This window comes from Folsomia candida, unplaced genomic scaffold (assembly GCF_002217175.1).
Source record: "Folsomia candida strain VU population unplaced genomic scaffold, ASM221717v1 Fcan01_Sc029, whole genome shotgun sequence".
NCBI classification, from domain to species: Eukaryota; Metazoa; Arthropoda; class Collembola; order Entomobryomorpha; family Isotomidae; genus Folsomia; species Folsomia candida.
Window position 1 is genome coordinate 1,462,019 of NW_019091221.1, and position 23,262 is coordinate 1,485,280.

Below are 23,262 nucleotides of genomic sequence, written 5' to 3' on the forward strand. Positions count from 1 at the left end.
TTAATATTAATAATTTTATTGTTTACTCATTTATGAAAAATAAATTACATACACAAGCTTACACTCTTGCAGATAATTAATGAAACCTAAACATCGATGCTTAATTAATACATATTTCTAGCCTACACATTTGGCTGACATATGCAAATACTTTGCTGATTCTATAGTGAAAAATAAGATAATAATTATGATAATAACTCTTGCAAATTAGAATTATTCTAATTTGCATGTAATGCAATTCATTTAATTTTCATTTTTACATGTTTTGTTCATATCTTTAAAATTAGAAGTTTATACAAATGTGCGTCATTTGTTGGCATTCGTCTCATGTTAACTGAGCAGATACATGTCAAAAACACTACAAAAACACTATGAAATTTGGCAAAAATACGCACAAAAACAGCAAAAAAGTCACTAAAAAAATCATATACCAAGCCCTGCTTTTTGGCGAACACTGGGCAGGGATGCATTTATATACGTTTGTTTCGATGCTGCACTACATTCCATGCAGTATTTTGATGGAAATTATTTAATAAAGTCATCACGCCTAAGATATCAAAGATTACACTCTAAACAATTTCGTGAGCAAATATCTTCCTTTATTTTTTAGGATCAGAAAAAGGTATAACAATGAAATTTAGAAAGCACCTCTCAATAATAATCTACTACCAAATAGAGAATAAATACAACCATAAACTACATAACGAAACAAGACTAATTTTTATAAAGCAAGTAATCAAACCAAGTAATAATTCATCAAAACAAGACTTCCTTTTAATTCGGTTGCGATTCAACCGGTGCCCGATCGTCGGCGTCGTCGTCGTCGTCGTCGTCGTCCTCGACGTCGGTCCAGTCATCCGCTGCGGATTCAGCCAGCAATTGTTCCAAATAGCTGTCCACCCTCTCCCGAACGTATTGGATTGTGGCCACATCCGTGATCTGAGGCAGAATTTGGCCATTCGAGCAGACCTCTCCCATCGTCCGTAGGAAGAGAACGGCTATTTCATGATTGGCTTCCGTCATGTTGTTCACCAGTAGAAATAAGGGGGCTTCCGTCGAGGATGTTTGGCCGCTCTGTAATGGACAATAAACAAGTATATCTGGTTGGTTAGGGAACGTTCTTAATAGGAACTTATAATCAGTTTTTGTTATGATGAAAATCTCAAAGTTAAAGGACCCCCAAATTTTAATACGGATTAGTAATGGAGATGGAGAGTACTTATGTACAGGGTGGTTTAAATGTCAGGTTACAATGGAAAATTTTTCAATGGGAAAAATTCGCAAATCTCCATAAGTTACAGAAATTTTGCCTCTGAACTTCAATATTTTAATAATTTTGTCATCAGTGTTCCATAAGTTTTGATAAAAATTAATGAAAATCTCAATCCCAAATCCGTAACTAATGGAAATTTACGAATGTTTCCCATCGAAAAATTTTCCATTGTAACCTGACATTTAAACTAGGGATGCACCGAGTACTCGGCCGACTCGGCCTGTATTTTTACTACTCGGACTCGGCCGAGTATTTTCTCAATTTTTGTGGTCATTTTTAACAAATTATTTTGTCCATGAAATTGATTTCAAGAAGTTTTCTTGCATTTTGGGTTTTGCAAAATATACTTCGTCACATTTTTGCGTATTTTTAGTCGAAATTCATCAGCGACGACGAAATAACCCAATTTTTTGTACTGTCCTAGCAATGAATATCACCCAACGTCACCGAATCTGACCAAACTAGTTTCAGTCGATCACAGATATATGTACATAGTTAATATCACATTTTCATAAGACAACATCACTTTATACTGAGGATGGGATATATTTGTTTCGGAATAGGAAAAAAACGTGCAGTGAATTTGCAAAGTGTAATTTTTCTAAGCTTCAGACGCGTTTTCAGCTCTTCGTATGGAAATATCCCCGCCATACCCGTCGACAAAATTTTAGCCGCTTCACAATTTCACAAACTTCATGTATTAATTACATAGTGAATCGATTGACACTATATAATTCCGTTAAAATCAAGAAGAATACGTTAACAGATACCCATTGCTATTAGATTTTGCCAGATTTTTATGTATTACTCGGTACTCGGTGCTAGGCCGAGTACTCGTTTCAAGAATTGCCGAGTACTCGGTGCTCGGCCGAGTCTTATTTTTCACCACTCGGTGCATCCCTAATTTAAACCACCCTGTATGTACAACGTACCTGAATTGTTGCCGGAACGGGGTGATGATGAGGCAAGGGTGAGCCTGGAGCCAGAATTTGGCCGTTCGTGTAGACAACTCCCATGGTCCGTAGAAGGAGAACGGCTAGTTCACGATTGGCTTCCGTCATTTCCAGTGGCGGCGGAAACAGGGGGGACAGGGGGACAATGTCCCCCCAGAAAATGTGCCGGGGGGACAAGTAACGTTAATGTCCCCCCGAAAAACATTGAGATTAAAATCATTCAATTATCTAATTTACATAAGCATTTAATCGTTGAAAAAATCAAAAAATATGTCTTCTATTCATTTTTTGTAAATAATGAAAAAACTTTTTTGCATGCTATTTTCTATTTCAAAGAAATTGAGACTAATATGAGGCTCAAATAAAATTGGCTTAGAGTGCACATAAATATCTCCAAAATCCTTTTCGGCTTTACTATTTTAAGAATAAAATTTTGCCATTTAATTCCTTAATTCCGTTGATGAATTTAGTTAAGAGATTTGCACTAACACAAAAGGATATTTATTTAAGTTATATCAATCCTAACGAGCTGTTCAGTTTTCTTAAAAATTTTTATAGAAGAACTTGGGAACAACAACGACGCCTACTCTCCAGTTGCACAATGGCTTCTTTCTCAATCTGAGAAAGGTTCCATCCATATAGGGTTAATTATGCTATTTTGATCAAACCAAAAACTGAGAAAATTAAGGGCGAGAAGGATTTTCGATATTTATTTAATTTTATTCTAGAAACGCGATTATTTAGCGTTCATAAAACGATTGATTTAAAATGGTTGATTAAGACATGCCAAGAAAATTGCCTTCCGAAGTAGAACATCACATGAAACTTTTCTCCGTAGGAAAATTGCCACGCAGAAAAAAATATGCATGACTTCATCAGTAGTGTTTCTTGTTCTATAGGGTCTTGGGTATTTAATTCCATGGGAATTCTATGAAAATCTAAATTAGCATGGCTGTCTTCCTGTTAATTTAGTCTAAGGTAACAGCCCCCCCCCCTAAAAGTTAACGCTTAGCGTTTTTCGAAATACCGACGCTCTGACAAGCCAGGAAAACACTCACAATGCAAATCTTTCACGTGTAAAACTCAGATCTCCATGGGACCAATTTTATTTTGTTCACCACCAAAAATAAGCATATTTTTGCATTTTTTTAATACGCTAATTTGAACGCGAGGCGCGAATTTTAAGCTGTTTTCCAGCCAAAACCTCGGCTTTAAAAAATTCAGTAAATTTTCGAAATTTAGCGCGAATCCAAAAATTCGAAAGCATGTCTCTTCAGAATCATCTACCTAACTTATAAAAAATTCAATTGACATGAAATTTGAATTTCAGAATTTTTGCAAGTTTTTGAAATTCAGTAAAATTACAAACTCTATCGAATTTTCAAAAAATGTAGCATGTGTATTTTTTGTAAGTGAAGTAAATCATTCTGAAGAGACGTGTTCTCGAATTTTTTGATTTGCGCTAAAATTCGAAAATTTACAGAATTTTTTAAAACCGAGGTTTTGGCTGGAAAACAGTTTAAAATTTACGCCTCATGTTCAAATTAGCGCATTAGGAAAAATGAAAAAAATCTGGGTGTGCTTATTTCTGGTGGCCAACAAAGTAAAATTGGTCCGATTGAGATCTGAGTTTTACACGTATAAGATTTGCATTGTCAGACCCAAACTCAAAGCTGAAATATGTCAAACTCAAACTCAAATATGTCAGCTGCTTGTGAATTATGTAAATGTATCAAATGTATGTACTTTGGTGGGTAGACTGGCCCGAAAGCCAGGCTGCGGCGGAAGAGCATTAAAGTCTAATTGCCGGCTCCCCGGCTGCTTGTGAGTTAGGTCACCAAATGCAAAGTTCAAAAATAAGGTCAAAAAGGGCCAAATTTAACCCGTAAAATAGCTTTACCTTTGCAGTTCAAAATACTTAGTTGGTGAAAAGAATCTCTAACGAAAAACTCCGGATTTGTCTAGGAAAAAGATTGGAAAGACTTCGAGATTTATTTGCAAGTTTTTTTTTGTAATTTGTTTTTTCACTAATTCCTAATTTCAACCTCAGCAAAGGCTTTATTTTTATTGATTATATAACGATTTTTATTATATAACGATTTTTTAATTTTTTCCCTAAGAATTGTCTCACTTTTCATTCCAAACTCATCTAAGTTTAGTTTTTTACTAAGGGTTTCTACTTATTTTAAATTTGGATCTATTATAGGTATTCCAAGCAGTTTCGGTAGCTGTCGCTGTAGAAAAATATATGGACCAATTAACCACAACAATTTTTGGCGACGAAAATCCTGTCTCAAAATGGAGACCGGACCATCAGAAACTTTGGGGCAGATTGAAATGGGATTCTGACGTCGACCATGCTTACACTACAAGCAAGGCACAGGATTTATTACGGTCGTATGATGTGAGCGGTGATGGACCTGACGACTCTTTTGGAGCATATGACTGTACGACCAATGGGTTCCTGGCATCATTACGAACACCGGCGAACGTTGAAATAACATGCACAGCAGTTTTTAAATTTTTTTGTATTGATTCATCCCTTGACGGTAAAAAAATTTCTACTAGTATGCATTATTTCTTCTGCAACTACGACTTTCTTTTCGCGATGCGCGATGAAAATAAAACCTATCTCTTTATTCCCATTACGTTTGGTGCTTCATATTTTCGTGACTTTTTGCCTTTAAAAAGTATCAACAGCGGCCATGCGACATTTGTTCTTGTTGATACAATCCAAAATCTAGTGGCGTTTTATGATCCAAACTATAACGATAAGTTTCGCTATATTTATACTACCGCAATTGTCTATGTTGCTGAACAGTTGACTAAAATTTGGGGACGAACATTTAAAATCCGTGACAGTACTGAGCCACGTTATAGCGAGTTTGATGATGCTACATTCACTTTAAAAGAATTTAAAAATCGTCTCCATGATCTTTTTCCATATATGGCAGACAGCAGAGGTGACTGTGTGTTTACGGTATGTGCCAACGCTACAGTCAAAGGATTCTGCGCCAATTACGAATATTGTGTCCTTAATAGAGGACAACAGGAAAAAACTATTACAGCTCGGCTATCTAACATTTCGTGACTGCATGGACTCAATATGCTTTACTTACACAGTACCTTTTATGCACCAACTGCGGCATGAAATTCTATTTATAACTACATTGTTCGAAGGAAATTACTGGCATACATAAAGGATTTTTGGTTGTGACCTATTTGGTCGTGACAACCGACACCGTATCCGCATAATCACAGAGGGCAGACGTTCTTGCAAAGCGTTTAGGGACTTTCGTGATTGGGAAGAACGAGAAAAAATTATTAATAGCAAGATAAACTGCCTCAACCGCTTAAATGAAAAAGCACGCAAACGAGCTCATGACGGTATTTTGCCGAAAGCAATCGATTATCCAATTCAACCGGATCATTACGAGCCAGATGATCTCCGAAAAGAACGGGATCAATTAAATCAGCGCTTTTTTGCTTCTGTAACAATAAAGCATGCTAGGCTTCAATGAGTTTACTTTTGTAACATTTATTAGGATAGGTTTTATGAGCACATCATCCTAACTCAAGTTTTTTTACAATTATTATGTTGCAATGTCCTGACAAATTTACAAGCATAATTTTATGATTAAACTCGTTAAATTTTTTTAGTATTTTTATGTTGCAATGTTCTGCAGTAAACTGATAAATTTATGAGCATAATTTTTATCAACCTCACCTAACTGTTTTAGTTTTTAGTATTGTTTTGTATATAATAATAATTTACCTTAAAAATGAAGAAAAAATAAAAACTGTACATTTGTATTTTTTACTGGTACCATTTGTATATATCATACCACATCATAAAAGCATGTTACGTGGTCTATAAATAGCATGATACACTATGTGCATAACGTTTTCTATGTGGACCACTTTTAGCGACGTGATATGTGCATAACCGTTTCCATGTCAAGGCATCTTTGCACGCTCCATTTGCACCACTTTAAACGACGTGATATGTGCATAACCGTTTCCATGTCAAGGCATCTTTGCACGCCCCATTTGCACCACTTTTAGCAACGTGATATGTCCATAACCCCTTTTTTGAGGTCAAATTCTAGCCCCCTCATACTACTTACTTGCATACATACTGTCTGTATAGTCCATAATTTATGGACCTATAAATCGGTGGCCCGCTATTTTTGCGTTTTCCAGATTGCGCATGTTTTCGCCCTTGGAAAAATTTTTAAATTAAATTTCAGCCAACATCAGGATTTTTCAAAATGCAGTAACTTTTCGAGTTTCCCGATTTCAAAAATTAAGCAGAATTTTTCTCAGGCTTCTCTTATATAATTTATAAAAATTCGATTTTTAAAATTTGACAAATTTAATATTTTCAATCTGTTTCTTTGTTTACAAAAATGCAAAAAACGATAATTTTTTTTAAATTAAACGTTTTTATAATTTGTATAATTTCATAGGAGTATCTGAGAAAGATCCAGGCCCGTACCGACGATGCTTCTAGGTGGAGCGCTGGCACCAGGCCGTACGGCCCGAAGGGCCGTACCGGCACGCCCTATACACTAGATATAATTGTTCTGTCCCACGCCACAAGATAAATGCATATTAAGTGTGGGAAAATGTAGTCCTTCATTTTCGAGCCCCGATGTTCCTAGTCAACAACTTACCAATTTTAAACCCGAATCTTCTCTTGCGGGGATAGACCTTCAGCTAATGAAAACGTTGATATGAGTCATACAAAATATAGGATTACAATTTCAGACCTCTCTCCACGAATTCATAATATCATGTAACATTTGATTTCAAGAAATGAGAGAATTTACATAACTCTTTGATTATTTAGAAAATAAGTCTCGAAGGATTTGTAAGTAGGACATCCAAAATTGGTTGTTCTTATTTCGTAGAACATGTTAAAAATCGGTTTTAAATTTAACCGAAAACTGGTTTTGCAATTTTCCGAAAAACCGGTTTTAACACACTCGAAAACTCGTTTTCGGTTTTTAATATACATTTTTATAGCATGTTTTGGAGCATTTTTCGAGCATAAACATGTTTACTGTTTCTAATTGTTGAGATAAGAATTAATTGTGCTATAATCCCTTATTCCAAGGTTTACATTTAATTTTAATTTCGTATTCTTGGATTATTAGCTCACCCTGCATAGCACGGGAGCTATTGAATTCCTCTTGTCCGTCCGTCTGTCCGTATGTCCGTCGGTCTGTTGACGAGTTTTTTGCATCGATTGATGCAAATTAAAGTGTCCCTGGTCCAATTTTCCATAGATTAATAGCACCGTTGGTATCTGACAATCGGAAACACCAAATGATGCGAAAGAATTGGGGGCTTTGATGCATAACGCACCAATAATGCATACTACATAAAAATCAATTTTTATATTTTCAGGGATGTAATTCTGAACACAAATTGGGTTTATTTTTTAAATCGGGTTAGAATTAGAAAAGTTACAGCGTTTTTAAAAACCTGAATTTTGGCTGAAATTTTTTTTTAATTCCACCAAACATGCCCATTCAGGAAAACGCAAAAATACGGGTCCGCTGATTTATGAGCGTGACCAAAGTTAAAATTATTTAGTCCCCTCCCAATCGATTGGGAGGGGACTAAATAATTTTAACTGACGCCTATTTTAGACCACCTTTAGATAAACGCCTATTTTAGACTAAAATAGGCGTTTATGGCTACACCCCTTGGGGGTGTGATTTTAGAATTTAGTGCTTTGCATCCTAATCTCCTCATATAATCAAGAAGAATCATAGGTCGCATGCCTGGGTTTACTTAGACTAAAAATGGAGCTAATGACACCCCCTGTGGGTGTGCCAGTTTGCTATTAAACATTACCTCTGGCAGCCCATACTCTAGTTTATACTTGTACGCAAACAATTATTTTTATGACTTTAAGTGCCGCCTATATATATTTTTGGCCAGAATTCGTAAAATCTGGCCCAAAATACAATGGCCACACCCCCTAGTGATCTGATTGTTAAATTTATCGTTCTCCATAACAATCCCCTTATATAGCCCAGAAGAATGATATGTCGCATGACTATGTTACCTAGAATAAAAATGCTTATGATGGCCCCACCCCCTTGAGGGTGTGAGTCTGACAATCAAAATACGTCCCTGTGAGCACCACACACTGTTGTGGCATGTAGCATGCCAGAGGATATTTTGAGTTTGTTAAACTATATCAATTTAGCTTGAATTTGATTTCTTGATTTCAACAACTTTGAGTGGGTGTGGTCATAGCAGGTTTTGGTTACCGCAGCTACACGCAGCAGGGAATACTTATCATACTACTGGGTACCGATTGACATCAATAGGGAGTCAATTGAGCCCGGAGATGAGCGGAGATGCTAGTAGATACATTTTCCCCATCTCCGTAATGTTTTTAAAAAAGTTTACACCCTTGGTTCTCCTGAGTGGGTGTAACGTTTGATTAAAAATTTTTCACGGAGGACAAGTTAGTTATGTAGTACACAATGGTATATCAGAATAGCCAATTCAAGATACTGCCTTAATGGCCACATTTTCCGACACCTGGCCCATTGTGCAATCGCCGATAACCACCTCACACATCTACATTGTGAGTTATGTAGGTCGTATAAGATATTCCACCAGCAAAAAGGCATGAAAATAGCAAAAATGCATGAAAAATAAGAAAAGATAGCCTTTTTGCACTTTGCAGTGGGGTAGTTTCGCGAGCGCCGTAGGCGCGAGCGGCTTGGAGAATTTTTAGGATTGTCCCCCCGGCCAAAATCATCTTCCGCCGCGCCTGGTCATTTCGTTCACCACCAGAAACAGGTGTCCCGTCGAAGCTGGACCGTTCTGAAAGGGAAAATATCTCGTTAGGGAGCGTCCATAAGGTACGTTCTGATCATGATCAGACGTCGGATATGAATGACCGATAAAACCTCGAAATACGAATGAAAAATGACCGTAAAAATCTCTAAAATATGACCATAAAAATGACTTTATTTTTTAAATTTTTTGCTTAATTGTTTAATACATTTTCTTGTAATGCTCAATTTTTATCAATTAAACAAGTTCTGGGGTGATTTAATTCATCCCCAATGAATTAAATCACCTTAGGCGAAAGTGAACGTAAATTTCTGAAAGTTTCTCACAATGAATCATTATGAGAAAACTGACTTTTTTGTCATTTTCTGTCGATTTGGTTACCAAATCTTAGAATTTTGCCAAAAATGATAAAATGAACAAGAAAAACCCGAAATATGATCGGGAATATGAATATGTCCTAAAACCCGAAAATATGACCAATATGAGAAAATATGCTTTGACCTACGTGACCTACTAGTGACCGTAAACATTCTCAGAAAGACTGTAGGTCAATAAATGAAAAAAGTTATTTTTCATTCATAACCGACGTATGGTTATCTTATTTGCATAAATCTCATTATGTATGCCCGTTTTCCTCGGCTTTCCGTGTTGAACAAATACTAGCGAATGCGTCAAATTATGCAAATGAGGTGACCGGCTATAAAAATTCGAGCGTACCTCAATCGTTTCCTGGTTCGAGGGCTCCAAGGTTGACCCCAGAGTCGTCTTATCACCCATGGCGGCTACGGACGGAGTCAGTCTGTTTCTGTGGATTTTTTAGTAACGAGCAAGTTAATTTCAGTTAAGGAAGGATAATTAATAATTAGAATTTTATAAATAAATTAAGAGGATCAGTGAGTGATAATCAAAATTAAATTGGTGCCGTCTCAATTATTAAACATTAATTGATGAAAACTTATAATTTGTGTAATTACTTACTCGTGCAATTGAAAAGTTATCGGGTTTTTGGCGAGTTATTAGAAATCTTGTTTTCTGCAACTTTTGTAAAAAAACAAGATTATTTTAATTTTTGCAAGTAAAATTATGTATGAAGTTAGCATGGTATAATAATATATATTAATATATTAATTTGGTTGTGTTAAAAAATCAAAAACGTTTGTAAAACCAGATTGGAAATGAAATTGAAGTAAAAAGTCTGTTTACTTTGGTGACACGAATAATAAGTAATTTTATGGGGGAGTTGGACGAATGAGACATAAATAAATTGCTGATGTGGGTGTTAAATTAATTAAAGCAATAATTAAAGTTGTTTTTGCTGACCTTTTGTAGCGAAGCAGATGTTATGTGAGCCGGAATGATTTTCAGGTTTTAGTCATCCCGCCACGTGCTCAAATTGAGCAGAGCGTGAAGTGAGACACGACGTTCGGATAAAGTGTCTACCCGAATCAGTCGGTTCGGATGGATATTTTTCCTACCGAAACTTCGGATTCGGTTCGGATGGTTATTTTTCTTACCGATAAATTCGGATTCGGTTCGGATAGTTATTTTTCTTACCGAAAAATTCGGATTCGGTTCGGATGGATATTTTTCTAACCGATAAATTCGGATTCGGTTCGGATGGAAATTTTTCCTACCGATAAATTCGGATGGTTATTTTTCCAACCGAAACTTCGGATTCGGTTCGGATGGTTATTTTTCTAACCGATAAATTCGGATTCGGTTCGGATGGAAATTTTTCCTACCGATAAATTCGGATGGTTATTTTTCCAACCGAAACTTCGGATTCGGTTCGGATGGTTATTTTTCTTACCGATAAATTCCTATTTGGCTCGGAACTTCAAGAACTTTTTTGGTATGGATTCGTAGAGTTTGTTGACAACTGACAGATCGCTCCAAAAGGTCACAAGTACTTCCTTAGAATCGCATCATAATTTCTGTCGTTGGTCGTATTCAGAAATATGTAGCCGTTTTAGTCATAATGTCCCCTGAGCAAAATAGACATACTTATGTCGATTTTTATCTTTATATCGAAATGCTAAATTTTTGGCCAAGAAGACTTGTTGGAGGTAATTTTTTCAAGTCTTGCATACTGATTTATTCTCACCATAACCATCATACATAATGTGCAAAATTAAAAAATTAAACGTCTTGGCTCCAGATCGGCATTCCTGCACCTTCTCAGATAATACCTAGTACTCGCAAAAGAAGTGTTACAAGATTTCCCCGGGTGAATTAAGCAGGCTAGACATTTTTTTTAGAAAGTTGTACTGCTTTTTATTGAAATCTCCATGCAATTGTCCGTCAGAAACCATGTTTCAAAAAATTTTGTGACCCAAGGTACCAAATTGATAGACTGGTGAAGAAGACATCTTGCGATTTTTTGGCAACATTTTGGTAAACAAAAAAATCATCATTTTTCAATTGCTCAATAAAAATCCGAACTGATCGCAAGATGAGTGACCGAACTATACAACGATCCACTGACACCAGTAGTGTTGATGAGTGAAACAAAGGTGGAAAGGAACGGTCAAAAAGGTCATAAAAAATGATGAAGGTGCAGAAAACCTGAATTTGTCCAAATTCATGCCGGACCCTAAGAAAAATTTCCCTGCTAATGAACGGGTTGAGTAAAACTATGTCCCGGGCCCTTAAACTAGACATTGGACTTATGTCTTTAAGGCGTGAGGAGAAATACTTCCTTACCGCACGTCAAGTAAAAATAGAGCCATCAGAATGCGCTGATCGTGCGGTACGCGCTTGAAAAATGAAAATAAATATTTTGAAAAGATGAGCAAACTTTCACCCTTGAGGCCATATAACATAAGCAAAAGCACTTTGTCTACACCCCATTGGTCCATATTATGTACACAAATTTCAAAAATATCAATTTGACCCACTATACTGCTTCTGTGATTCTTTAACTCGGATTTGGTCGGAAAAGTGATTATTCATCCTCAGAGGTCGAAATTTCGTGTCAAAAAATATTTTTTCGAGTTATCGAGCGAATTAGGGTACTAATGAACCACTCTCGACTCAAAAATAGTCACTAGTCATTTAAGGATGGCTCAGGTCCTATTCATAAAGTAAAAATAGTAAATTGGTGGTTAAAGTTCAAAATTCTTGACTCCATTTCGGACCAAGAATAAAATTCATCATCGCCGAACCTCAACCTTCTGGAATATGATATGTGGCCCAAACTGAAGCCAGATACATGTGCTAAACCCCACACAAGTTTGGAGTACGAGAAAAAATCTATCCTCTAGAAATGGCACCAAGATCCCTTTGAACGCATGCGTACCGCGATCGTGAAGTGGACACCAAGTCTCCTGGCTCGTGTCGCCTAATGAGGTTGAAATTATGAAAGCTGAATAATATTTCCTATAAAGAATTTCATTGGCTTTTCAGTGATGTGCTTATTTTTTCAAAATTCGACAAACTGTGGTTGCTACAATAAGTTTTTCTTGTAACAGTTCTTTTGCGAGTACTGGGTAATTATTACGAAATTATTTACAAGGTATGTATGTAGGGTTCCGGGCATAATGGGACAACGTGTTACTGGACAAGTCAAAATGCGGATAAAAAAATACAGACAAGAAAAACCTGGACAAGGCGATCCAAACAAGACTTGGGTGGACTTTATCTGGAAAATGGGAGAAAGTACCTACCAAGAGAGAAAGAATATCTGCCAATCGAGAGGCAATAAACAAGCAGAATCGAGAGATAACCCGCCGATTAGCCTTCCTTACATATCAGTACCCACCAGACACGTCGTCGGATGAGGATTCAAATTGGAGGGGGCGTGATTTACACGGTGGGAGAGTCAAGTGAGTGAAAAGGACTGATTGTTGTTACAGTGCTCAAGTGTTTGATTCGAAATATTTATCGTGGAGTGTTTTTTGACAATTTGTGTTATTAAAATTGTATGTAATCAGTTTAAAAATAGTTAGATACATAATTAAGTAATTGAATATAAGTGTTTTCTTTTCTATAATTAATGCGCAATATTAGAAAAGAGGTGGGAGAAATGTTAAATCCAACAGGTAGTGAGTAGGATAACTTTTTACTGAGTGGCTTCCGGTGTATAGAATTTAAGGTTATCGGAAACTAGATTATGTGCTAAGTCTAAAATCGTTAATTAAGAGGAAATTGAACTCAGGTCTTAGTAGTTATGGTCGTTGCTAATAGGGTGCTAACAGGTGTTATTAAGTAGTTAGCAGCATTTAGTTGCCTTTAGTCGCCATTGGTCGCCATTAGTCGGCATTAGCAGTCATTAGTCAGGTGTTAGTTGGCATTATTTTGTAATTAAAGGTAGTTTTGGGGGCATTTTGAGACAATTGGTCATTTAGTGGGCTCTAGGTCAAAACCTGTAAAGGCCAAAGTCCATATTATTTATTGTTATAATTGTATGATATGTTAAGAGTATTTTAAGCTAATAATATCGAAATTTGGTGCAAAGGAAAAAGTTTCGAAATTAACCTTACTCTTATGGGCCCAATGTATTATTATAGAGATAACTCGGAAAGGGCAAAGGCCAACGGGGTTTTTTATTGTTGTATATTATAGATAATATAATTAGTTATCTAACTTAGAAAGAATATAGAAAATTGGCGCAAGGAATAATTAGTAAGAGTAATTCTTGTGCTAGAATAATTAGTAAGTAAGTGACTCAAGTGTTCCGAGTCGCCACCTATGGAGAGCGGCGGAACTGAGTTCCGGCATGGAAGCAAGGCAGGACGAACGGACTGAGTCCGGAGTAGTAGAGAGGAAGAGAACGGACTGAGTCCGGCACTACGCAGCCAACTTTTGTGTGATACGGACATACATTAAATTGTGATCCGGTAATTCTTAGCAATTAATGAGTTAATTGTAATTGTGTGATTGTAAATTGATAGTACGTGTAATAAAACTGTTACTAAAGATTAAACTGCCTTAGGTTTGTAAAATAAGGAGTTATTTTAAAGTCAACAGTCAATAGTGCACGTACAGAGTAGTTATCATCTCCTCATCCGCGAGTTGTTTCAAAGTTCACAGTAAATTCCGGAGGTCTCTTATCGACGGGTAGTTGATATTGGTTGACCCCAGTGGGAGAAGCGTTGCGATCCCACAAATTCCTTGCAATTTCTCGTCACTGAATCTTTCGCGTACGGAAATAAATCCAACATTCGCATATAGAGGCGAACTTGATCCAACAATTCTGCATTGTCTGGCCACCCTCGGGGGACAAATTTGATATCCACATTCTTAAGCGATCGCATAGCTGCACATCTTTCTGGAAGAAATGCAGCCACAGCGGACTCGTCGTTCAAAATTTGAACTTCAAATTAATTCTTGCAGTTGAAATGTGTAAGATTTTCAAGCTTTCTAACACCGGGAACGACACGTTGTAATCTATTCCTGCAAAATTTCCTGGGCTAGTTTCGAACAAACAATTTCTAAAAATTACACCGCAGAGCGTAAACCGCTTCAGGGCCGGGAATACTGGAAATTTCCATTCCAGTTCATTCTTCCATCCACTCCTGTCTCTGGTGATGGAAACGTCTTCCAAAGTGGGGGCATGTTTCTTCATCAGCTCGTACAAAATTGAGGGCAGTTGGTCAAAATAATGGCCATTGTTAACCAAAAATTGCAATTTCTTCAGGCTGCCAGGGATTTGTAGGAGAAATTCCATATTTTTTATATTAAAGATATAATCAAACACCAAAGAGTTTAGCGATCTGACAGAATTTGGTGGAAATAATGAAATAATTAGAATCATCATCTAAAATATAAAAAAATAAGTACATACATCGGAAACTTTGATAACATTCCCATCCTTGCAATTCCAGATAAAGTACAGCAGTTGGTTTCCAGATGTTGTAAATTTGGGAATAAGTTGGTTATTGCGCGACCAAATTTTCCCAGAATCATATCCCCACAATACAAGGAACCTATGGTCACCAACTTTCTCAATTTTGGGAAAATAACTCCTTCCAGAGATGGAAATCAGAGGGGTGGTTCCCTTCAAAGATTAGCTCTTCTAGAGTGGGGGACGAGGTCATAATTATGGTTCTATACGTGTTAGTGTACTTGACACATATTGATTTGAGGGTATTGATTGGAAAATTTGACAAATTGATGGGTGGAAGATCATAATTTCGTCGGGTTGGAATCTCTAGGCGGATATTGACCTTGTTAAAGTTCAATTTTTTGACGACATTGGAGATATACCGGTCCTCAAAATCGTCACAGTCCTCATCCCCCTCGGGATAGAGGAAGATGTCGATCCTTGTCCTAGCTTTGAGGATGGGGGTAGCACCATCACTCCAGGATTGGGAAACTAGACGGCATTCCTTGATGTCCGAGATGGCGAGAAATTTGCAGACGTGTAAAATTATCTGGGGAAAATTAATAAAATTAAAATTTTAGCATAAATACAAAACTATGGGTGAAAAAATTATACATCATGATTAAGTAAAGGTCCAGTAAATGAGTGGGGGATGGCAGCATGGTCATTATCTTGACTTATCAAGGTGGAATCGCCCTCCTTAAAAAAGTAACAATGAAAATTTAAATTTAAAATGTCAGAAATTCATTTTTAGTAACTTTACTTCAAAAATGTCAGAAATTCATTTTTTAATAACTTTACTTCAAAAATGGATCCTGGCTCTTCGTTCGCCATCATGTCACTATAGCAACGTAGTTTAAGCAGTGAAAATTATGTAAAACTTAATTGGAACTAATTATAGTCTAATTATAGTGCAGTTATTCACCTTTTAAATATTTCTTGCAAAACAAAATACACAAACCAGATGTGCGAAGTGTTTACCTTGCCACCACCACTTTGTCTACTTTGCGAATTGCATGAATATTTTTTTCGCTACTATGAAAAAAAATTACGTAATTATGAAACATAAAAACTTCAGACTCTCCAGGGTTAAATTTTATTGCTGTAACTTTACTAAACTTCACACATTTTAGTCGCATATTAAAAAAATACGACATTTTCATCCATGTCAAGAAGCCACACCCCTTTCTCCAGAATCCCAGTTTGGACAAAATCATCCTGCATGAAACTTTCCAAAAGTTGTTTCCAATTTCATGAACATTAAGCAAAATTACTGAAGTCAAATATTTTATTAAGTTTACATGACTATTTTATTTAATATTTACATAATTAAAATAAAATGCTATTTATAAATATAAAACTTTCGTTCTCCTCTTACAAAATAGTAACCCTTCTACGCTAAAAGTTACAGCTGAAATGGTACAACAGGCAAGAAATATTGGCAAAATGCCCATCAAATTCTCAAATTTCAACCCTTTCCAAGCCTGTCTCTCCCTTTCCGCAATTTTTACATATTTCGTGACACTCTTCTCCTTCACGAGCTTGTACCACTTCTCCGCCAAACCTGACGACATTAGCCCCGCAACCCTGGAGAGGACAAAGTCACCCCCCCAGTAACCCATCCCAATTTTCCGAGCGGTTCGGCACTCCTACTAATCGAATCATGGGGATGAATCGACTCCAACTGTGCATTCACCTGGGTGACGTGATCCGCCCACACTGTTAAAAATGCCCTCGGTAAATAAGTAGCAACGCACTAAAATTTAAGGACGTACGTATCGCATTTGTCACATCGAGAGGTCCCCACTAGATTTTAGTATGGAGAGCGTACTTAAATAAAACATTGACATTTACCACTAACAAAGTAGTAGAATGATGCCATAATTTTCGTACTAGGTATAGGATTATGAACTTCAAATTGTACCTACAATCTAAAACATCCTAGTCCTTATTTCAAGTATTCCCGTACTAAAAATAAGTAACACAAACAATAAAATACGCGTGACATGCGTATTGAAAGTAATTGATGTATTATGTAATTGCAATGCGTGTGCCGTGTAAATAATTAAATCCATCCTAAAATTTGAGACTCAGGATGTACTCAAAATTAAGAGTATGTTACTTTATTATATTATTATTTCATTATTAACATGTTTGGAAGTATTAAGTTTGTATTAAGTTAGTATTGTTTAAGTTGTATTAAATAGTGCCAATGATTTATTAAAATTCAAAGTATTATAAAATATACAACATTGTTATGTATCTATTTTGTCATGAAATGTATTGTTTATTCGCAATTTTTTTTCGCCTATCGCACGGACCGATATCCTCCCACGACTCCATGCTTACTTAGGACAATTTGCCATAATTGAATTTTTCTAGCTTTGTATAACGCTATTGCCACGCCAAGGTAGAAGGTCCACATCCTGTAAAATCTGTCGTCATACTTAATCTTGTCCAGTTGTTGTAGCTTTGGCCAGTTCCTGATAAAGTTGTCCCTCCACGCGACAGACGTGAGATTATAATCGTTTCCAAAATTGTGCCAGTCTTCGATTAGAAATAAATTTTGGAGGGAACCCATTACCTGGAAATTAAATAAGATAAGGGTTTCAGAAATTTAGAATTCAAAATTTGAGATTAATTTCGGCAAGGGTCTAAAAAATCAGGCTAGAGTTTCAAATTTGTTGCAAAAAGTATTTTTTTCGTTTTTTGTGTTTTTTATGTCTATTTGTGTTTTTTGCTGTTTACTGGTGTTTTTGATGTTTACTGGTGTTTTTTGCTATTTCCTGGTGTTTTTCGCTTTTCTCTAGTGTTTTCCGCTTTCTAAATACTTTTTTTTACTCCAGAAACTCTGAATTTGTACAATACCTCTGTATAATACGGAAGACACGCTCCTGGAAAGACATATTTTGCCGAAAATGGTTCCTGATGGGGCATCACGTCATGATAATTTCCCATACAGTGGATCAAACAAAGTCCATCCTCCTTCAAACATCGCGACACAGTTTTAAAAAATGTCCCGTAGTTCGCAGGCCCGATATGTTCCAAATCTCCCAAGGAAACGACACGGTCATACGTTCCGGACACGTCCCGATAATCCATCACCTTCACCGTGACAGGAAGTCCGCGGCAAGCTTGTTGCGCGAAGGTGGCCTGTTCCTTCGAAATTGTCACAGCTGTTACCGTAGCGCCATAATTTATCGCCAGGTGGCGCGCCATCCCGCCAAATCCACACCCGATGTCGAGCACAGTCATACCCTGTTTAATTCCAAGCTTTGCTGCGACAAAGTCCATCTTAGCGAGCTGGGCTTTTTCAAGGTTGTCGGTATCTTTGAAATATCCACAGGTGTAATTCATCGTGGAGTCGAGCATGTTTTCGAAGAATTCGTTTCCTGGGGAAAAAAGGAAAAATAATTAATTGATTGTAAAATTTTTACAATTGTAAATAGGTATTAAGCAAATTAAATATTTAAAGGGAGTATTCGCGTAAAGCAGCAAAATTGTGAATTGCAAAAATAATTGGCTGAAATTTACAACGTTTGTCACATCGACGTTGAAAATGACGTGAATACCTCTAAACGCAATTAACTTTTGATACAAAATTCAACATTAACAAATGTGTTTTAGTATTAGTTTTGCGATAGTAGTATTCATAACGAGTTGGCAAATTTTGTTCACAAGAATTCACAAATTAATTTTTTCATATGGATTTAACTTTTTTGCAATAACTTTTTGTGAATTTATCAATAATTTTTATTTTGAAATGTTACCATGGGGGTATTCACCTCCTCTTCGTAAACAACGGAGTTGCCAAAAATAGATGTATCTTTTTTTAGAAATTTCGCCAATCACACTATTTACAACAGTGACGTGAATACCCCGAAAAAAATTCATTAAATAAGAAAAACACACTAAAATATGCACAAACCTAAAACACCGCAACCAAAAAAGCATAAAAACACCTGTAAAATAAACATGCGAATATATTTATCTGTGTTTTTGACAATTTTATAAAAAATAATTTGCAAAAAAAGACATTCTATTTTAGAAATTTTCCACCTACCCAAATCGTAATGAATTTTCGCTACATCATAAACTCTCTGTTTAGTTTGCAAATTAAAGAAGGAGAATTGCATGTAGTACAGAAATCTGTTCCAGGGATTCATAAACATTCTCAAAATTGGGGCGTCATTGGCAAATATTTTGTAAAAGACGGCAGGAATGTCCTCCGCATCCCAATCCCCGTCCATGTAGGATTCGCCAAAACCAAGGATTCCTTCATTTATGGCACGAATGTACACGGTGTCTTGGCTGGTCATGAAATTTCGATTCTGTAAAAAACAGGTGCAATGTTAGTAAAAATTTCGCACAATTGCAAAAAAGCGAAGTTGGCAATGTGTGAAAATTTTCTTATCTCATCTCATCTCAATCTCTCAATCTCGTAATCTCTCATCTCAAAGTCTAGTTTGCAAAATATGCTGCGATGCGAAATTGCGAACTCGTTATGGATATTAACTGCTAAAATTTACATTTTGGATATCAAACGCTTATCAAGAATTTAATATATTTTAATACACAGATTATTTCTTGCAAAATTGCGAAACACGTAAAAATAATATAAACTAAATTTGCACACTATATGTATACTCCATCTCCTCACCTTAATATCGCACGGACCCCCTTTATTAATCGTGATCCCCACCTGGTCCAACTTCTTGATCACGATTGGCAAAATGAGTGGCCCAATTAACCTTAAAATCCCATATTCCACCCTTTTGTAGCACCTTATCAAAAAAACTGTGACCATGTAGAGGAGCTGCATCGTGTCCGATGTGTCTTGGTTGACTGCCATGGAGAAGAAAGAAAGACCGAGAACTTTGCTTTTTAAAAAAGTGACTTTTCACAGGTAACGCTTTTCCTCATTAGGGATTAGATACGCTGGATGGGATGGAATTATGTAGGGCAGGATGTTGCATGTTGCATTTCAGGAAATATTTAAATTACAGTCAGACAGGGAAAAGTTACAGGGTAATTATTACCTTGTGGTAAAAACCCCGATCTTTAGTGCAAATTATTATTACGCAACTTGTTCATAACATATGCTAAAAACTTAAAAGTATTATATAATTTCTATTACATAAAGTCGTGTCTCTCTTAATTAGGTGTAGAGTTACAAAGCATTTTTTATGTGACTGTCTTCCCACGTTGCTTGACCGGATGTTAAATATATGTATGCAAGAGGAGAGTAGCCATGGCAACATGGTCAAGTTGTTGTATTTAGATTAGAAAGAAACGGTTGCCTCTTGATTTTAATTGGATTTTATTAAGTGGATAATTTTTCCAATTTATTAAAAAAAAACATGCAGCACGGACTTCCTTGTGGGATTGAATTTGTACAAATTAATTATAGTTGTTAACCAGAATGAGAAACTTGAGGAAAATATTTAGTAAATAGGCAAACTTGGAGATAAGATCGTGCCGGCTATTAAATATTATTTATTGCGATTAATAACAAAAATTGGGCCGATTTTGTAAATGATTTTCCATATTCCTGCCTGGAATTTCCAGGGAAAAGATGCTTTACTATCAGATTTTTAATCTGTTCCGACTTAGATGAGTAGAAAATTTTAATTATTATGCAAAGAAATTTGCAAATAAATATAAAAATTTTTTTTTTCTGCGTTCTACAAGTTTTCTTGGATAAGGTTGGGAGCAAATAATGATGGGCGTTTCGAAATTCCTCAACACTTTTGACTGGTCATTGCACTCATAATAATGTAATTTTATTTTATTTTAACTTGCACTGTTTTTAGTGGGAAGCGAATAATTTATGCAGGATTGGACTAATTATATGAGACGAATCTCGCGTGACGTTAGTTCCTCCACTGTATTGTTACCAGGGTTTCGTTTTTGACGTCCAAAACTAGATATTTTGAACACTGTCCAATGTTCCTTGGATCACATCGCAGTTTGATTTAATGTGATTTGATCATACTCCTGGAGACTAATAAAATCACAAAAATCGCAGTATTTCAATTAAGTCACAAATCACAGTGTAATTATCACAGTCGAAACAATGGTTTTATCCAAGCGAAATTAATATCCCGATTTAAAAACAATGCTAAATTTTAAACCTGTTAATATTACATAATACCTCATGAGCATACCAGGATACAGGATAGTTAGACATGATAGAGATGAATGAGTTTGGTGGAGGTGTGGCAATTTTATTTCGCGAGTCCTTAACTCATAAACGCATTCAACTGGAGAGACATGAATTGGCAAAAGCAGAGTTTTTATCTATAAAATTCCAACTTGACAAATTTAAATCATTTATTGTTACCTGTTTGTATAGGCCGAAGTTCACGGTTTCAAATTCTGATATTGACGAAATGGAGCTATTGTTTTCTGAGCATTTGGAGAAACAATGCAACTTTTATATATGTGGCGATTTTAATATTCATATGGAGGATACAAATAACACTCAAATTAAAAAATTTCAAAATCTGCTCAAACGCTTATCACTTCGTGAGCTTGTTAACGGACCCACGAGAGGAAAGGCGCGACTTGACCTAATTATAACCAATGACAATGATGAGAGTATAACATCGTTTATTCATCAGCCACTACAGTCAGATCATGAGGCAACTTTTATATCACGACATATGAAAATTAAGAAAGCAAAAAAGGAAACCTTTTCGTATCGTAACTTTAAAGCAATTGATTATTCATCACTTGCTCACGATGTAATTGACACTTTTGACTTTTCTGATATAGATACTTTACCGATTGACGAAGCAATTTCACACTTTACAAAAACTCACATCGCACTATTTGACAAATATGCCCAACACGCACTAAATCGTTTATACCATCCAATAGGCCAAAACAACTGTCCGAACAAACAATCAAGCTTAAACTGTTCCGGGATGGAATCTATAAATTTCATAAACGAAATCCAAATTTAGTAACAAAAACTAGGCTGGACATTTTGAATAAACTTATACAATTGCACTTGATCATAGACACGCAACATAAGGTTGATTCCATGATAAATACGAGAGGAGTTTGGACGGTGAAGAAACAACTAATTGACAATAAGGCACAAAAAATAGACATCGACCCCGACACGCTCAATAATTATTATTGTAGTGTCTCAAATGAATCGACTCTGACCCCTTGCCCAAGTAAGCCTCCTAATTTCCCTTTCAGCTCAAAATCAACGTTCACTTTTAAACCAGTAGATTACAAAATTTTAATTTCCCAGTTTCGTAAATTGAAAAATTCAAGTAAGACACAACCAGATATTACTGGATTATCCCCCTTAATGCTCAAACTGACAATAGGCTCACCTAACGTTATCTCTGGTATATTGAACATTATTAATAAATCCCTATTAGAATCACAGTTTCCTGAAAATCTCAAGACCAGTGTTATTACACCTATCCCCAAGCAGAATGATGCAACTGAGCCAATACACTTTAGACCTGTTGCCGCACAACCCTTCCTATCTTTGCTAATTGAAAAATGCGCGCACAATCAAATCATGACCTATTTGTCTGAGCATAATATCCTCTATCAAGGCCAATTTGGGTTTCGTCCTTTCCACTCTTGCGAAACTGCGATGATAGCTTTGATTGATTCGGTCCATAACCAAATCAATTTAGGCAATATTTGCATCCTTGTGTCGCTTGACCTTTCCAAAGCCTTTGACGTATTGGTTCGTGAATTCCTTCTTGAGAAATTGCGTTGGTATGGAATAGACCCTAAGTGGTTTTCCGCATACCTTAGCTATCGCTCTCAAGTTGTAAAAGGCGCAAACGGTAAATTATCTCATGTCAAGTTTACAATTCATGGTTGTCCGCAAGGAAGTGTGATAGGCCCTCTGATCTTTTGTGTCTACGTCAATGACCTACCCCTTGTGATAAAAAATTGCCTAACAATACTGTATGCAGACGATACGCAGTTGTGCATTGGTCCACCTTCCTCCCTTAATTTTTTGATTCGTAAAGTTGAATCCGACCTCCTGGCTGTACAAAACTGGATGGTAGGTAATGGCATGAAAATAAATGTCAAGAAAACACAGTTAATTATTCTTGGAAATGCCCACAATGTTGCTAAAATCGGCCAAATCACTATCAATTTTGATGGTGTTACCATTACAAGCCAAAGTACTATTAAATGTCTCGGGCTCAAAATTGATTCGAAGCTATCATGGTATGACCATATTAATGATCTCTCCCGTAAATGCCATTTTGTTGCCAAATCATTGCACCCTCTAAGACCAATCATATCTATGCAAAACTATCTAAAAATCATGAATGCATGTGTAATTTCGCTTGTAAACTATATGGTTGCAATTTGGGGAACAGCAGCGAAAAAACACT

The 23,262-nt window shown here is 36.2% G+C and overlaps 2 protein-coding genes and 1 long non-coding RNA gene across 3 annotated transcripts; all 3 read right to left on the minus strand.

The window, feature by feature from the left end:
- Window positions 1-503: 503 nt before the first annotated feature.
- On the minus strand, window positions 504-3,323 carry LOC118438993. The gene is made up of 2 exons (XM_035859987.1): window positions 2,206-3,323; window positions 504-1,074 (listed from the first exon to the last, which is right to left on the minus strand). The coding sequence occupies exons 1-2, from the start codon at window positions 2,332-2,334 to the stop codon at window positions 775-777; spliced, it is 429 nt and encodes a 142-aa protein (XP_035715880.1). The 5' UTR covers window positions 2,335-3,323; the 3' UTR covers window positions 504-774.
- Window positions 3,324-8,855: 5,532 nt separating this feature from the next.
- On the minus strand, window positions 8,856-10,405 carry LOC118439037. The gene is made up of 4 exons (XR_004837200.1): window positions 10,372-10,405; window positions 10,030-10,089; window positions 9,769-9,856; window positions 8,856-9,078 (listed from the first exon to the last, which is right to left on the minus strand). It is a non-coding gene; the product is annotated as an uncharacterized LOC118439037 (long non-coding RNA).
- A 6,643-nt stretch (window positions 10,406-17,048) lies between these two features.
- Window positions 17,049-19,698, minus strand: LOC110860096 (cyclopropane-fatty-acyl-phospholipid synthase). The gene is made up of 4 exons (XM_022109162.2): window positions 19,536-19,698; window positions 18,939-19,206; window positions 17,744-18,267; window positions 17,049-17,459 (listed from the first exon to the last, which is right to left on the minus strand). Exons 1-4 carry the CDS (start codon window positions 19,695-19,697, stop codon window positions 17,184-17,186), a joined length of 1,230 nt encoding a protein of 409 aa, XP_021964854.2. The 5' UTR covers window position 19,698; the 3' UTR covers window positions 17,049-17,183.
- Window positions 19,699-23,262: the final 3,564 nt, after the last annotated feature.

Coding starts and splice junctions, on each gene's coding strand:
- LOC118438993 (XM_035859987.1), bottom strand. CDS start 2,334: ATGACGGAAGCCAATCGTGAACTAGCCGTTCTCCTTCTACGGACCATG. Junction 1,075..2,205: donor CCGTTCCGGCAACAATTCAG/GTACGTTGTACA, acceptor TGTCCATTACAG/AGCGGCCAAACATCCTCGAC.
- LOC110860096 (XM_022109162.2), bottom strand. CDS start 19,697: ATGCAGCTCCTCTACATGGTCACAGTTTTTTTGATAAGGTGCTACAAA. Junction 19,207..19,535: donor GGGGTCCGTGCGATATTAAG/GTGAGGAGATGG, acceptor TGTTTTTTACAG/AATCGAAATTTCATGACCAG. Junction 18,268..18,938: donor GAAAATTCATTACGATTTGG/GTAGGTGGAAAA, acceptor TTTTTTCCCCAG/GAAACGAATTCTTCGAAAAC.